At 49.0% G+C, this 17584-nt stretch overlaps 1 protein-coding gene across 2 annotated transcripts in view; it reads left to right on the top strand.

The window, feature by feature from the left end:
• jar (Myosin heavy chain 95F jaguar) overlaps positions 1 to 17584 on the top strand; it is a 255795-nt gene that overhangs the window by 88888 nt on the left and 149323 nt on the right. For both annotated transcript variants that reach the window (XR_012895116.1, XM_037426322.2), the window contains exon 10: positions 3774 to 4017. Coding sequence is in view for 1 of the 2 variants with exons in the window: in XM_037426322.2 (XP_037282219.1) it covers positions 3774 to 4017 (244 nt within the window). In the remaining variant the exon portion in view is untranslated. The remainder of the gene's footprint in view (positions 1 to 3773; positions 4018 to 17584) is intronic.

The following is a 17584-nucleotide window of genomic DNA, read 5'->3' as shown; positions in this document are numbered from 1 at the left end:
ATCTGTGGCTTCATCCCATACATATAGTTCATTATCTATTCGTAGCTTATCATGCAGAAGAATCACTTTCTTGCCCTGTTGTTTTTCTTGTTTGCCACTTTGCCATAAAAGCTTGCGTTTCCTTAGAGTATCTACCGAATAGTCATTCTGAATGGAAGTTTTTGTTTCCTTTACCTTGTGGGGGTGCTGACACCCCCTGTGGGGTTGTTCGCGCCGTGTGGCGCACGTGTCTCACCCAGAGGCCGCATTTTGGGTGACGACTGCCGGGCAATAGGTGGCGTTGTGTTCGCGTTGAGTACTATTGTTGGTAGAGTGGTAGCGCTTGCGGTGACCCCTGGCGGAAGGCAGGCCTTGGCGGCGGGCGAGAGTTGAGCGGGTCTCTTCTGCGCGTGGTGGCTGCCGCGAACGGTTGTCTCTCGCGGTGGGTCTGCCGTGGACGGCACAGCGGGCCGCCTGCGGTAAGCCCACGTGGTGAGTGAAGCGTTCGTGACGCCGCCTTCGGTGTGTTATTGTGTTTGTCGTGTTGTGTGTTTGTCATGTTATTGTGTAATGATGTCCTAGTGTGTTAATTACGATTTATGTATCATTCGGCGGACGATATTGTCGTTGTAAATTAGTTGAATAAATGTATGCTGTTGTATTGTACCGACTGCGTCTTCTGTGTCCGTTCACTCCAAGAGCGTGGCGTGGCGCTCGTTCGCCATTTCGAGACCCCACAAACATTTGTGCATATTTAAGAACTTCCTGCTTTTCGTTGTACTTTTGAAAGGATACAATTACTGGCCTCATTTTACCCAGTTTTTCAATGCAGTGTATTCTTGCGACAGAGCTGCATCTTACGTTTAGCTTATCCCAAAAAAGGTTGTCAATCGTCTTAGCGCAAAGAGTTGTCTCAGTTTTAATGCTGCCATTCTTAATGTTAAACAAAACGAGATTTTGAGTGCCCGCTCCTATCTTCCAGGTCAGCTGCCTTCGCTTGAAGCGATTTGACTGCCTGCTTTAGGCCATTTACTCGAGCGGCATGCATTCCAAAATCAGTTAAGGTCTGAAATCATTTTTTAAATAATTTTTTTTTTATGTTGGACTGCTCTTCCCTTAAAGTGGCTATCTCTGTGGCCAACTTATTCTGGCCTTCTAGCAGTTGGGTCAATAAGGCTACAGTGTTCGGCCCAAGGTTTACTTCAATATCCCCGCACAATGAAAGTTTGCATGCACAAAAGCGTCGCATAAAATGTGAACACACTGGTGTGGGCATGGCAAAACCAGGAGGCCAGGATAGTCTCTTTTGAATGAGCTATAGTAAACACTAACCTGCATAATGAAGAGGAACGGCTTATTAGGCAACATCGTGAGGCCTGGTCCGCCACACGCACTGAAGTTAAAACGATGCGGCATGGCCCTTATAAAGGCGTCTGATGAATTCACGTTGTATGGCGGGGTGATAACGTGAAGCCAAGAGCATTGACGATGCGGTGTCACGTGTGTTGCTAAATTCATGCATGCATCGAGTTGAGTCCCGTCCGGCTAAATCTTGACCGACTGAAGAGTGGCCAACTGTGTCAGTAGAACCTGCAACATGCAGAGGAATGGCTTATGAGGCAACATCGCAAGGCCTGGTCCTCCGCACACACTGTTTTCTTCAGAAGTATGTAAAGAGAGAGGCCGTAATACTACCAAACATGGTTGTACTGTGTGTTAGGCCCTTTTGCTGGAATGTAAGTATCAGCGGAAGCTTGTAGCTAGCGGAAGATAGAAGCCGCGGCCAACAACAGTGTCGACAGGCACGCACTCTGCTGCTCTAGACCAGTGTGATTCCATCTGTACAGAACAAATGTCACGTATGAATGGACCTCCGAAACGGCGCAATGATGGTGCGGCCGCCTTGCGACGAAAGCTCAGTGCATACCTAGAAAACGAACCACTTTTTGCAGTCTGTTCGCGTTGAGAGTACAAGGTAGAATGGTATACCAGCCATAAATATACCGCGTGCGCCAGCGATCACACCCTTAAAGAGGCCCTGCAACACTTTTTGGGCAGGGCTTTCTTTTCTCTCTGCATATCATGGAAGACGCTCAAAAATTACTCGTGAAAAGCCCACCTATCAGCCCTTGGCTGAATTGAACATAGTGCACTCGGTTGTTTACAGAGATTGCCGGAAAATGCCGCGACTTGACTACGTGTGTGTGTGCGATCACACTGAAAAAGCTGCACATTCGAAGAAAAGAAAAAGAAAAAAGCAGCCATGGTCACGAGGCGCACGTGACATTTTTTTGCCCCTGCCATCCCTCTCTGCTTACAGCGCTTTGCATTCTTTCAGAGAAGAGAGAATGCAATTGCAGCATGGGACGAATCATTGTAATTCTACTCACACTGGAGGGATTTGTAAAATTTTCGCGGCATTGAATTCGTGAGGCAGTAAGCTCTTCTGGTGAATTCATTTCATGGTTACTTGAATTCAGGGTTCCTTTAAATTCAAAGTTCATAACAACGCCCCTCTCCCCCCCCCCCCCCCCCCCTTGCGTTCCTAGCTCTGGATCCTTCCAGTACCTTGCTTGGACACTTGCGGCGCGTTCCTCTCTGCTTGAGTAACTAACAATCGATGGGAGGCCTAGCACACCGGGTGATGTTATCGCATCAACCCTCAGTGCAAAGGAGATTGGTAAATGTAGTGCAAAATGACTCTTTGCCTGTCCCCTGCCCCCCCCCCCCCCCCCCTCTCAGATCAAGATGAAACCCTTCCCCCAAATTTTTAAAAATTTCTGGCTACACTTCTGGCTAGGGCAAAAGCCAGTCGAGAATGTCCATATAATTGCTATCACATTAAAAGAAAATGGATCTTGCCTTCGAGTTGTCTTAGGCGTATGCATAAAGTACTCTGAGATTTTTTTCGTTCGTGCTTCTTTCTAGAGGACATGGTAGGGAGTTTTTGAAGTATAGATAGATGCTCTAGCCACATAAATAATTGCTGCAAAAGGAAAATTTTGTTAAATTGTGTAATTTCAGCGCAGAGATTAGTGCCGAAGGAGGTCGGCTTTCTGAAACTAGCTGAATGACGTCATATTACGCCCGGCAGTGTAATCAGTCAGAAAGAAAAATAGCCTATTTTTATTCTTGAAGTCATCTTGGCGAAAGGCACTTGGGTCTGTGTGTCTCTGGCGTTGTACGTCACAGAGGTTGTCTACCTTATCTGGTGATAATCACATAGGTGTATTTATATTGTTATTTCATGAAGTACAATTTTATTCAACCAGCATTCTGTATATTTGCTATGGAAATAATCACTGAGCAAGTTTTTCCAGAATGCTCATATTCTTGCATCATCAACTGAAATAGGGAGTGCTGCTAAGATGATTGGCTCTATGAAATTTGTAATGAATCTAAATATTTCTAACTCCTCACAAGAGCCTAAAAATAATTTTCCATGTCCTTGAATGTTAATGCAACTTGCTTCTCCTCCAGGATATGAAGTTATCTGCTCCAGATTTCCCCAAATGAAAAATTTGGCTGCTCCAAAGTGCTCCAAAATGAAAATTTTGCTCCGCCAAAAATTGCTTCAAATTTCAGTGAAATCGCTGCAAAAGTCGAATCTTGCAACTATTCAAAGTTGGTTCCATTGCCTTTGAACAACAAAAAATACATTTGCACGTGACTGTTTCAGTTTTGTCATTACAAATGTGCTTATCTATTATAATGTCTGCAATCGAAATTGATTTCAACCAAATCACTATGGTATGAGTGTAGTGCTCCACCTCTGAGGCTCTCTTCACGTGCAGGCCTCACTGATGAGGAGCGGCTGAACATCTACGTGGCAGTGGCTGCCGTGTTGCACCTGGGCAACGTCACCTTTGAGGAGAGCCCCGACGACAGCCGCGGGGGTAGCCAGGTCACCCGCGAGTCGGAACAGTCGCTGCGTGTCGCAGCCGCACTGATGGGTGTCGACCCGGACGAGCTGCGGCAGAGTCTGCTGAGTCGCGTCATGCAGACCAGCAAGGGCGGCCTCAAGGGCACCGTGTACATGTGAGCTGGGCGGACAAGCCATCATTTAACGACCTGCAGGATCGATTCTCATGAACATGTGTATATTATGTGCGACAGCAAATACAGCTTGGAATGTATTTACATGAATTTTGAAGTACAGTATTTACTTGCATAATTTCTGCATTCTTATTGCAATTTTGGGGCCCCGAAACGGGGGTGCGCAGATTACGCAAGGATTTCACGAGGGGGCACGAAATATTGGGTCATAGTCCTAATGCATGTGCAGTATATACATTTTAAAAAATTGAAGCGCAAACGAAGTGTACTTGTTAATTTAGAAAATTCAGCACTCACTTTAACCAGTCAGATCCTGTCACGCGCAGTCTAGTGGCAATCATTGATCGCGAAGTTCGATTCGGAGTCATCGTCGCAGCCGCTGCCACCGCCTTCTCAAAGTGCATCATCCTCGGTTAGCGAGCGCGTTTGAATGCTTAATTTTCTTGAAGCTCTTTGCAACAATGGTGTGAGAAACTAGGTCCCATGACACAACGATACCGGATAACTTAACATTTGCTCATAATTGAAAAGGCCTTCTTCAGTGGCAAGAAACTTGCATTAGCAAGCGCGCGCTCTTCTGCTTTCTCACGTACCGCCGATCATCACACGTTGGAGTACGTCACCTTGAAGTGCTTACAGCAGCATTGTTCCTGTTTTCTTTGCAAAATTCACTACAGCGAGCTTCGATTTCGCCATATGTATAATTACTGTAGCACATTACAAGGGAACCATAAAAACGTGTCGGCCAGATGGGGTAACCTAAACTTCCGGATTAGACCAAGCGTGGGTCGCAGCACGGACGCAGAGAACAAGAACAGTTGGCGCGACAGGCTCTAGAGCTCGCACGTCTCTGTCGCAGAAAGTTGTCCGTGCCGTGATGTGATCGTGCATTCTCGCGGCGGTAGAGATGGGGAGATAGAGGAAAGCAAACGCTTCAGCAGTTCCAGCAACCCGTTAACGGGTAGGTTTGAGTGTTCTTGAGTGTTGTGCGAACCGGATTCTTGGGACCCTAGTTCGAAGGGAAGTCTTCCAAAGAATGGACTGTGTGCTCGCAGCCCATTTGACTGCGCTTGTCTTTTCGCTCGCGTGCTGGCGAGCTGGCTCGGCCTAGCTGGGAGTGCAAAATATGAGAGTAAATATTTTTTTAGCAAAGCTGACAAAATATTAGGGGTGTGCAAATTATGCAAATGAATATGTAATTTTTGGAGGTGTAGACACCCTCAAAAGTGACCCCCCTACTTTCCTCACGACACCATGCCGCAGCCAATGGTTGCCATTACTCTTTTACTGTGCTTGCTTCAGCAGACTACTACCATATATTGCCGCGTATAAGTCGACTCCGAGTATAAGATTACCCCCTCCCCCCTCCTCCAACTTGTGACCTCGAAATCTGAAAAAGATCTGCAAGTAAATTATTTTAAGAAATTGACCGCATTTACAAAACAAAAAATTGTTGCCAGCAAACTAAGACCTATATGTGGCAGTTGTGATCGCGCACCATGCTGCCTGGCTGCTCATGCCAAGCGTCGGACACCCACAGTGCTCAAAAAGCACGCCTCACATGCCCTGTGGGCACGTGGGGCTTGTCCTCCTGGTTCATCCAGTCTTTGTGGAGTGCTGTCACCCTCTCTTTAAAAGGCTTGTTTAGTGCCTCTTTGAACAGCTGTAACAGAGGAGTCAAGCTACCCCGAATTATCGCCAAGTGGCCATCCACGTCGGCTATGGTCCTCTTCGCACGTTCCGCGATCTGCTCTCGGAAAGAGTCCAGCACAAGTATGCTTTTAGACTCGAGAAGACCGCCTGGACGCTAGAGCAAGATGAGGCGGAACCATTTCAATACAATCTCCTCCGTGAAAAAGCCCTTCTGGTTGACGCAAGCGATGACTTTAGGGGGGAATTTCTCCTTGGGCATCGTCTTCTGCTTGAAAACAATAGAAGGTGGCAGCTTGCGGCCATTGGCAGTACAGCACAGCATTACTGTGAAACGGTTGCGCTCATTGCCAGTCTTCATCAGGCGCATTTGCGGCTCATCTTTGGCTGGCAGGGTTCCTTTGCTTGGCATATCAAACCAGACAGCTGTCTGATCAGTGTTGCTGATATAGCCAAGCAAATAAGGGTGTTCCGCCTTCTGTTCACTGACGAAGTTCAAGAAGGCTTCTTTTTTTTTTTTTTGTCATATCTTTTGACAAATAGTCCTGAGGCTCAGCCTGTGCCGATTCATGAAATTAGTCGCCCATATCTCAGAAATTTTAAATTCACTGTAGGCGTTTTCTAATCCATTCGCACCACTGCAAGCCTTCCTTCACTTGAATAACCTCTAAGACACATTGGGCCTTACTCCCACTGTTCGCCAACCCATTTGTCGACAGCTTCCTTGATGGCAAGGTATTTTTCTTTCTTTGGTCCCCGGAACGATTTTGGCAATCCAGCGCATGCAAAAAGTTTATCCCTTTGTTGGCGCTGAATTCAAGCTCCGTTGGAAGGCTTTTCGCTTGAACGCGGCTCTGTAACTGCATCGATGAGTAGGAGCAATTTCAATGTGGTTGTGTCGACGAGAATGAGAGAGCCTGAGCTTGCTAAGCCTGTGCAGAATCAATGCAGGTTGTTTACTGATCCAAAGCCGAAGCTTTTCGTCCAACGTCCGAGAATCGTGCATGCAAGAGAATCTCTGGAGGCTGAATACGTCGCTTTGATCCACTGTACCGTCACAGAGTACTTCGTACCGTACTTATAAATTGGGTAACATGTATTATTGTAATCGCTTTTGCTATAATATGTATATAAAATGGGCACATAATTATAATAACTTGGGTGAAAGTTGGTTGCCTTATGTTTGTTGTTTTGACCCCCCCCCCCCCTTGTCATGTAAAAATCCGCGTATAAGCCTACCCCCGTAAACTAGGCGCTCAGATTTTAAAAAGAAAAAAAGGTCTACTTATATGCGGCAATATACAGTATTTAGTGGCTGTTTGCGCGTCGAAAGTTTTATGTTTGGTGAGGCGAGACTGCTGTCCTGCTTGAAAGGACTTCTTGATGCAGAAAGAGCTTCACAGTGCTGACGTGACGGAGCATTGCACTCGCTAGGTGCACTCTGTGGCTTGTTTTTGAAGCTCTCTCAAGCCAAAGCTGAGACTGAACTGGTAATGAGGGGCCTGTAATTATGTGTCACGCACAGCAGCAAAAGGCGTGCCCTCAGCAACACATTGGAACAAAAAACATATAGGCTAAAAAAAAGTTTGTGTCAGCGTCTTTTGAATAGCAGACACACCTGATGATAAGACACAACTCCTACACATCCCCAGCATGTAGAGTCATCCAGTCCAGCTCTCTGTGCAATTTCCAAAAAGCAATAGCGGCAGCACTTCTCTGGTTTTTGTATCGAGCATGGTCTCCTTTTTTTTTTCCTGCTTCAATTGACATAGAAAAAGACATTGCCGCTTGTGTTGAATGCCCTTGGTTTTGTGTTTAACCTGTCAAAGTGACGTCTCACGAACTAAACCTGCTAGAGCTGTCATTTTATTTTTTTTATTTTTCTAAACATTAAACCCAAGCTGTGCTCAGAGCAAAGTGCTCAGAGCAAAATTTTCATTTTCTGCTCATAGATATTTGAATTTTGATTTGTTTTTTCTTAATGGTAGTCTGTGCTATAAATATTGAATTTTAATCATCCCTGGTTGGAGCATTGCCCTTATTGCATATTGTAATGCCTACTAATCTGATAATATTCACTTTCTGCTGAACTTTTTTTTTCCTATTTTCTTTGCAAACAATAGGGAAGTAGCTTCGTGTGTCTCATGAACCAGTTGATGCGCAAAAAAAAAAAAAAGGTTGCATATTTGAAATTAGCATGAAAAACTAAGCAAGCCTGCTAGGCTTGTGCGAATAGTAAATTTTAGGTTCAAAGCGAATTCGAAGCAAACAGTGATTTTGGTTGAATAATATCGAATAGTATATATTATAATAAAGAAACATGGGCATATTTATCATGACCTAACTGACCTGCGCAATATTTTTAAAAATTGAGATAGGGCCTCTATGCGAATGCCTTGTTTTTTTTCATTCAAAGTACGTCGAAAGAACTTTGTGTAGTAGCAGGATTTGACTTTCAACAGGATGGAAGTCATAACCCTTAAAATACGTAACATTTCAAAATTTATTATACTTGGAGCATATAAGCCGTCATAACTAGCTTTTAAACCTAATACAATGGATTGATTTAAGTATAATATTTTCTTTTAAGGGGGCAGACTGCTCTTAGACGTTTTTTGTTTATTTCTTCAGTGATCTTCGTCAAACTGCACAGAATTATGCAGTTTTTTCTGCTGATTTCAAATGTTTAATTAGTTTTCCTGTGACTCGTTTTATTCCTGAGATAACTTAAGTTCATCACCTATTGTTTAAGGCTGTCATATAAAAAAGTGCTTAATTAAAAGTGATATTTAAAATATCCCAGCATAGACTAATGACTATTGATTGAAATAATGCAAGAGTTTTTTGTTTTTAAGCCTTTCTTAATTATTTTTCAGCAAAATGAACTATCCATCTTCAAAAGCAGTTGAAATCGTGTTAAAATTTTTATGAGTGATTAATTAAAAAGGCTTGTTCTCTAAATTCTGCTCCCATACTTGCACCCAACACATATACAGGTTTCCATTGCAAAAAGAATTATTATTGTACCTGCCCTAACTGCAGAGATATTGAGGCCTCAAAATTGAACTGTTGTAAATTTACTTCTTTGAGAAACATGAGAAAAACTGAAAACACACAGCTTCTTCAAAAAGCGACAATCATGGTGTGCATGTTTTGCAATCCTCATAAAAGTGCTCATGAATTCGTTGCAGAGCTTCTAACACAGGTGACGGCAAATTAGAAAGAGGCCTCGAAGTTAGTTCCCCATTTTTTTTTCAGATTCTGCATGTCAACAGCACCAAGAATCTGGACAGTTAGAATGACATTACAAAAAAATTACCGCTTCCTGGTGTGTGAAAATTTGCAGAGAGATAGCGAAATACTTGCAGATACCAAATATGTCAATGTTAAAAAATTATTTTTTTGTCACTTTTTGGTCCCAAAGAGCAGTCTGCCCTCTTAAAGGGGCCTTGCAACACTTTCTAAGTAGCCATCGAATGGATTGACTGGAGAAGCTGATGTATTGCCTCATGAATTCACCGCCGCACATATTTTTAGAATACATCCAGTATCTCGCACGTTGCAAGTGCATTCTTTCTTCTTGTCCTGACGAAAGCGCTGAAAGTTAAACAGGGAGGGATAGCCCGGGGAAAGAAAATATGTCACACGTGCTTGGAGTCATTTGCCCAGAGAAGAGAGCAAATTTTAGCCGACTTTGAGAATTTATTATGAATCGCATGCCGGCGTGCTGCGCTGGAATATTCGGCTTGCGTGTCCTTGGTACCGATAGTTATAGCGCGAGAACAGAACGCTATAACTATCTTCATGTCATACCAACTAGCCCAAACTGCCACACTTCTAAGTTCCTTGGTACCCTCGATTACCGATCTGCAGCGTTGTCCGACAATGCTCAAAAAGTGTTGCAGGGCCCCTTTAAATTTGAAGGGGGGCTTTGTGGCAGAGCGGATTTCTCCTGGATAGGTGCTCTCACAGTTCAGCACTTCTACACTGCAGTGAAACCATCTTTACAGGTTGTTCATTCGGTTTAATATGCATTTATTCGTTCCTTGAGAATACCGCGAAATTTTCAGTATAAATTCAAATCGAAGCGAATTCGAATACCCTATTCGTTCGAATATTCGAAGCATGCAAATATTTGCGCAAGCTTAAAGCCTATTCAGTTTATCAGGTTTGTTCCTGGGGGCCTGTTAGTCATAACACGACACATTGTTTTTGGCAGTGCACGACATAATTGATTACAGGCTCATCATTACCGACCAGCGTCATTTGTAGTTTCGAAAACGACAAGCCACTGGGTGTAAATATCACCACCAAGCGAGTGCAACGCTCGACCATGTCAGCACGCAGAACTGTGACACTTTTGCACACGGTTCGAATCGAGAAGTTTTTTAAAATGAGAAACGGGACATAATGTCATCAAACACAGGACTTCTAACTCGTGCGTGCCGCCATGGGCTCCTGAGTAGCTACCGAGTAATAGTTTGCTGGAGCAAATGCAGCCTAAGAAAAATAGCAGCTATGATAATGTTATGTGAGTAACTTATTTATTAATCTGTATAATATGCACAGAGCTCGGCGAACATGATGGCACCAGTTCAACAACAACCAGCAACCGTCGTCTTTCTCGTTCATGCAGCAAGGCTGGGGCGGCTGTTTAGAATCATACCCCCCCCCCCCCCCCCCACCTGGTGGTAGATGCACCATCTCGGTGTTTGGGCTACTCGCACGTAGTAAAAGGAGGCTCATAAGGCTTGAGTCGAGCTATGTGCAGAATGTCTTTCGAAGCTGACAATGTTGACGTTGGATCGGCTGGAACAATCTCGTATGTAACGTCAGTCTTCTAGCCAACGATGCGGTATGGTCCAGTGTAGTGTGGCAGCAGTTTTTGAGAAAGACCTACACGCTGAGTGGGGGACCAGAGGAGGACAAGGGAACTTGGTGAAAAGTGTACGTTCCAATGATAATCGTAGAGCTGTCTTTGGTGCTCCTGTGAGGGCTGTAGACGGCTGCAGGTGAGTTGGCGTGCGTGGTCGGCTCGTGCAGTGGTTTCGCCGGCATGTTCAGTGACCGAGGGCAGCAAGATGTCAAAGGGTAGGGTGGGTTTTTGCCGTATAGAAGATAGAATGGCTTATAGCCGGCAGTGTTCACGCAACAAATTATATGTGAGCGCCACATAGAGCAAATTAATGTCCCAGTCCACATGGTCAGCCGCTTTGTATTTAGAAAGCATGTCGGATACGGTCCAGTTCAGGTGCTAGAACATTCCTTTGCAGATGGTGGCAAATTTGTGCTTCACAGAGCAAGAGCGCAGGATTTTATCATTGACAGCTTAGAGGAAGGTCCAGCCCCGATCAGTGAGGAGGTAGCGTGGAGATCCGTGTACTATAGTGATGTCACACGCCAGAAAGTCGACCAACCATATCGGTTGCGCAACTCATCGGAATTGCTCGTGTGATAGCGTACCGTGTCACAATCCATTTGTTGCCCCAGCTGGAGATCGAGAATGGGCCAAGCAGGTCGAGGCCAACTCGAAAAAAAGGTTCGGTGGGAATGTCGATCGGCTGAAGGAATCCTGCTGGTAGATGGCTTTTTGCGGCGCTGGCAAGGCTCACAAGCGGCGGCGTAGCGTCGAACATAACGGGCAAGACCAGGTCAAAAAACCGGCGACGTACACGGTCGTATGTGCGAGAAGCGCGCAAGTGGCCGGCCAAAGGAGCGTCGTGAAGTTGGTTGAGGACAGTCGCATGAAAATGTGCTGGTATGACGGGGAGTAAGTCATAGCCATATGGATCGTGGTTATGGCGATACAGGATCCCGTCATTGACCAGGAACATTTGTAGAGATGCGTTGTTAGGCATTGACTCAAGCTTGTCAATGATGGTTCGCAGGGAAGCATCCGGGCGTTGTTCGTGGCCAAGGTTGAGTAGCTGCGTCACAGACAGAAGGTCTGGAAAGGTGTCAGTATGGGCAGCCTCTTCCACAGGGTAGCGTGATAAACAATCCGCATCTTGATGTGACTGCCCTGTTTTGTACGATACGGTGAACGTGTATTCTTGTAATCGTAGGGACCAACGAGCAAGGCGTCCTGTGGTATCCTTGAGTGAGGCCAGCCAGCAGAGCGCGTGGTGGTCGGTGATTACCTGGAATGGACGCCCGTATAAGTATGGGCGAAGCTTGGCGACCGCCCACACAAGAGCGGGGCATTTATGCTCCGTGATTGAATAGTTGCGCTGTGGTGTACACGTATCCCGAAGGAGTACGGCCACCAGCGTGGGTCCGGTCTTAGCGAGCCGCAGGGCACGCGTTAACCGTCGCCGTGGCGGGAAACACGATACTGCTCAAGTCGCAACACTTTATTGTGGCAACACCAAACGCAGTACAGCCCGTTGCAAATAGGCGCGGCGGGAAAGCAAGTAGGCTTATCCACGCCACGGGCACAAAGTACTACACAGGGTGCCACGAGCACGTCTCCGCGGTAAAGGTAATCCACGGAGACACCGGGACAAAGGGGGCCCGGTTGCTCGAGCGAGGGCAAAGGCGCTCGCGTTGGCTTCGAAGGGAGACGGGTCGGCGTAGCTAGGCCACGCACTAGGACACCGTACTGCCCTTCGGCCGTGAGTACGCAGCGGGGCAACAAAAGGTGAGCGTTCGCATCGGGCGCAAGGCGCCGTCAGCGAAGTCCGACGAGCCCCGAGCGACGGGACTCGACGGACGGAAAAGAATGCGTGGCTCACCGTTTGAAGTCCCGGACTGTACTCTCCGCTCCCGACGCAGCGCGCGAAAACCTCTCGGGGGTCCCCCGCGCGCGGCGCCACAGTCAACATCCGCTACCGGGTGAGGGAGTTAAACGTCACTCCGCCCTTCCCAGCGCGGCTGACGGCGAAGGAGGGCAGACATGTCGGGACATGAGAATGGCAGAAAAGGCGGGAAAGCCCGCGCAAAGGCAGCGGGCCAGCCTCAATTCCCACATCCCCCCCTCCTAAATTTGCCCTTACCGGTCTGCAAAAGGCAGCCGGACGTCACCCATGCAGTTAAAATGACACTGCTATGAGCTACAGCTAACCTCAGTCCAGCCCTGCTACTGCTGCTAAAAAATGATTGCAAAGGAGAAACAAACATAAATAACAAAATAAACACATAACACTATACAAATAACTGCGGAAGGGAGCACAGAAACGTGGCACTAGTGTTCGTGGTGCTGAAGGGGGATAGCGTCCACTGCGCGGAGGGGCGGAAAGGCGTGACAGTGTCCGCTGGGTGCGATGCCCGAGTGCGAGGTCAGAGGTACCGGAAGGGGGGGGGGGGGGGGGCTCACTGATGGCTTGTTGCTGCTCTTGATAAGCCGCGAGTCCGACGAAAGCCGCTTCGGTTGTTCGGAGGCCCCGCATTTCTGGCTCGATGAGGGAGCTGGACGTTGCGGGAAGCCGGGCCTCTCCGGTGGTCAGGGAGGCCGAACCAAAATTGGCTGCGAGGCGCCCTGGCGTTGGCCGGCAGCATATAGCTGCTTTCAGCTGGCCTCGCGCAGGAGCCATGGTGGAAAAGGCAGCACGGCTTCTTCGACGGCGGCCGAGAGCAGAGCACAGCCAGACGGTCTGATGTCAATGGGTCAATGCCCCCCCAGCACCTCCAGTGTCCGCATCGATGGGGGGGAAGCCGACGCACTCTTCGCGGGCTCGCACTGAAGCGTCACGCGCTTACACACGCACGCACACACACCGCCGACAGCTGCGCGAGCGTAGGCGCAAAGCGGCCTTCGTCTCTCTCCCTCCCGGCAAGCACCGACACACAAGGTCACACACAGCTCCCTTCGCGGTAGACGAAACGAATACGGAAAAAAAAGTAAAAACAGAGCAAAACGACACTCAACCTCTGGCGAAAAAACATAAAACACAAATAACACTTAATATTAGACAAAAGAAACGTAAAATACACATGAACACTTCAAAAAAAAAAAAAAAAAAACACTGGCAGCAGACAGAGCGAGGTCAACTTCTTTACGAGAAAAGGCCGTAAAGAAGCTAACCTATACTGAGGCTAGACAGTAAACTGAGGGCCTTCGGTTTCGGAGAAGTCCGCCGTCCGGCGCGAAATCACAAGGGTGACCGCTTCCTCAGATTATACCGGCGCGGGGTCCGAATGCGGTCCGTCGCTCCGGGTGTGCCCGTTGCTTGCGCGAAGTGCCGCAGGGCACTGGCGCGAGCTCGTCAGACCGTGACAAAGGGCTTCAGGTCTGCGATGTGGGCACGGCTGAGTTTTCCCAAAGGGGATCTTTCAGCTAGTACGCGCCACGGACGCTCACTGACAATCGGTTTATAAGACCGGGCGGCTTTCCAACCCTTGGCTCAACCGTTTGTCAGACGTGGCAGGCACGGAATAGCGATAAAAGCCACGCTTCGTGCCGGGCCAGGTCACAACATTGCTCAGTTTCCAAAGACTTTCGAGCCACTCAGGTGACCGGCCATGGGTTCGTCGTGAGAGGATCGCAACAGTGCGGCTCTCAGACTTTTGGGCATAACCACCTTAAACGGGTCTATGGACTCGTCGTCAGTGGCTACATACTTCAGCAGGAGCCCGTCATGGTCCAGCAAAATGAATCCGCCGGGGACTCAGCGACACACGCTGTTTCAGCCCCCTAATCGCGCCCGCCGCAGAACAAGCAGCGTAACGGCGCTCCGCGCCTCGTCAAGACGGTTTAACGGCGCCCGCCGCAAAGCAAGCAGCGTATACGGCGCTCCGTCCCTCCGAGACTCGAAACGGATCACTCTGCTGAGCCTTCAGTAGCTCTTCGCTGCCGAAAGCAATTCCCATTCTCCCAAATGGGGGAGTCTGGTATCGCGCCCACTCAGGACCGCAGCAACCGCCGCGTGAGTCGGCGTTACGGGTTCACTCTCGGCCTCGTGGCCTTCGGAAAGCTCCCCCGCTCGGCCGCTTCGCGGTGCGCCGCTTACCTGGTTAGCAGCCAAGGTTTGTCCGCATGGGGACTCACCCCCCCTCGCCGAATGGCGGCGAAGCTGCTGTTTCGCCCCCGACGCTTGCATGTGCTAAGGCACCGCGAGCGGCCGTCGCACCGAAATCCAGGTTCTCGGCAGACAACAGGGGGCACGAGATAGCGCGTCAGCTACCACGTAGAAGTGTATTCACCACAAAAAGGGGTGACGACACAGGCGAGCGCCGAAGGGCGCCCGTCGATAGAGGCGGTGGCCTCTTGGTGCAACGCGGCATGCCACGAAGCAGACATAACGTTCGGGTAGGGCAAGAGGCCCATTCCGAAGCGACGCGCCATCTCCAAAGGGAGCGGCTAGGCGCCTCGTGTCGTCACCGCAATAGGGGGTGCCGACACGGACGGGCGTCGGAGGCGCTTGTGCGTAACGTTCGGGTAGGGCAAGAGGCCCATTCCGAAGCGACGCGCCATCTCCAAAGGGAGCGGCTAGGCGCCTCGTGTCGTCACCGCAATAGGGGGTGCCGACACGGACGGGCGTAGAAGGGTTCCCGTCCATAGAGGCAATGGCCTCCGTGTGCAACGCGGCATCCGCTAAAAGGGACAGCGGACAAAAGTCCCGCGAAGCAGCCATGTTGCGACGAGCCCGAATTGCGCAGGCGAACTGACTCGCTAAGAGCAATCAAAAGCTAGAGCTTTTGATACTGCGTTGGGCGCCAGTGTGGTGTACACGTATCCCGAAGGAGTACGGCCACCAGCGTGGGTCCGGTATTAGCGAGCCGCAGGGCACGCGTTAACCGTCGCCGTGGCGGGAAACACGATACTGCTCAAGTCGCAACACTTTATTGTGGCAACACCAAACGCAGTACAGCCCGTTGCAAAAAGGCGCGGCGGGAAAGCAAGTAGGCTTATCCACGCCACGGGCACAAAGTACTACACAGGGGTGCCACGAGCACGTCTCCGCGGTAAAGGTGATCCACGGAGACACCGGAACAAAGGGCCCGGTTGCTCGAGCGAGGGCAAAGGCGCTCGCGTTGGCTTCGAAGGGAGACGGGTCGGCGTAGCTAGGCCACGCACTAGGACACCGTACTGCCCTTCGGCCGTGAGTACGCAGCGGGGCAACAAAAAGGTGAGCGTTCGCATCGGGCGCGAGGCGCCGTCAGCGAAGTCCGACGAGCCCCGAGCGACGGGACTCGACGGACGGAAAAGAATGCGTGGCTCACCGTTTGAAGTCCCGGACTGTACTCTCCGCTCCCGACGCAGCGCGCGAAAACCTCTCGGGGGTCCCCCGCGCGCGGCGCCACAGTCAACATCCGCTACCGGGTGAGGGAGTTAAACGTCACTCCGCCCTTCCCAGCGCGGCTGACGGCGAAGGAGGGCAGACATGTCGGGACATGAGAATGGCAGAAAAGGCGGGAAAGCCCGCGCAAAGGCAGCGGGCCAGCCTCAATTCCCACAGCGCTTAGCGCTAGATAGGAGTTTATCGGTTCGCATAGGCTATAACACTGTCATGTTCGCATTGCTGTTGCAATAATACTGCTCCTATGTTGTGCCCACTAGCTGGGCACGGCATCGGTTGAAGCTGATAGATCGAAATAAGCTAAAATCTGTGGTGTTGTAAGCAGGGTCGTGGGCTGGGAAAAAGATTAGGTTTGATCAGCGCCCCAGCAAAATGGGTGTCCTTTTTCATGAGGTTTGTGAGAGGGCGTGCAGTGGTTCTGAAATCTTTAACAAAGCGTTGGAAATAAGAGCACAGCCCTAAAAAACTTCGAACATCCTTTGTGGGCTTCCGAACAGGAAAGTTCGTAAAGGCGCGAATTTTCTCGTGATCCGGGCGAACCCCTCAGCATCGATAAAGTGGCCAAATATGATTATTTAACGACGAGCGAATTGGCATTTAGAAGAGTTCAATGAAAGTCCAGCTCGATGGAAAGCGTCAAGAATCGCTGATAAATGATCAAGATAGGAGTGGGCGGAAAAATAACGTCGTCTAAATAATATTAGCACATTGACCATCGGAGCAAATGAGTCCATCATTCCTTCAAATGGGCGATCCAGCGGCTCTCGAGGGGGCCCTAGCCAGGCAGAGGAGAACGGGAACTCGTGACCCGCAAGCACGGGGCACGGGAACCCAAGTATCTTCTTGCGGGTCAGGTTCAACCCTCGAGTTCTTAGCCCAGTATTTCTAGGACTGCATAGACTAGAACATTAGAAGGGTAGACCGCGCCGTGCGAGTCCAGCACCTACCCCACGCAGGATCCAGTGCATAAATTCTTTTCTTTCTCTCTCTCTCGAATGTGGCCGGCACATTACAGAGACCGAGGGGCGTCACCTTGAAATGATAAAGACCGTCAGGAGTGACAAATTTGGTATTCTCGCAGTCAATCTCCTCGACAGCGATCTGCCGATAGCCGGATCGAAGGTCGATAGTGGAAAAATACGTAGCACCGTAAAGGCAGTCTAAGGCATCGTCAATTCCAGGCAGCTGCTTAACATCTTTCTTCGTAATTTTGTTAAGATGCCGATAATCTACACAAAAGCGCCACATTCCAGCTTTCTTTTTGATTAGGACGACAGGAGAAGCCCAGAGGCTGCAAGAGGGCTCGATAATGTATTTTTCAAGCATCTTTTGAACTTCCTGTTGTATGACTTTACGCTCGGATGCGGAAACAGGGTATGGACGTTGGTACTCGCGTCGCCAGTATTGATGCGATGAGTAACAACTTTGTTGGGCTCAACGACGTGCTGGCAAAGTAAAAAATGTCACGATAGGACTCCAGAACGTGATGGAGGGCTTAAGCTTGATTAGGAGTAAGGTCTGATGTCACCATATGCGTTCAACGTCGACACCCGATAAACGTGATATAGTTGGATCATGGTTTGAGCTGCAGCAATTGTCTACTCTCAAAGGCTCAACAGTGTGGTCTTGTGGGGCAGTAATTTCGGTCAGACAGATACCTT

The sequence above is a fragment of the Rhipicephalus microplus genome, chromosome 5, assembly GCF_043290135.1.
Source record: "Rhipicephalus microplus isolate Deutch F79 chromosome 5, USDA_Rmic, whole genome shotgun sequence".
In the NCBI taxonomy this organism is placed as follows: domain Eukaryota; kingdom Metazoa; phylum Arthropoda; class Arachnida; order Ixodida; family Ixodidae; genus Rhipicephalus; species Rhipicephalus microplus.
Note: the sequence above shows the minus strand (reverse complement) of the source record. Positions and strands in the feature narration are given on the sequence as shown.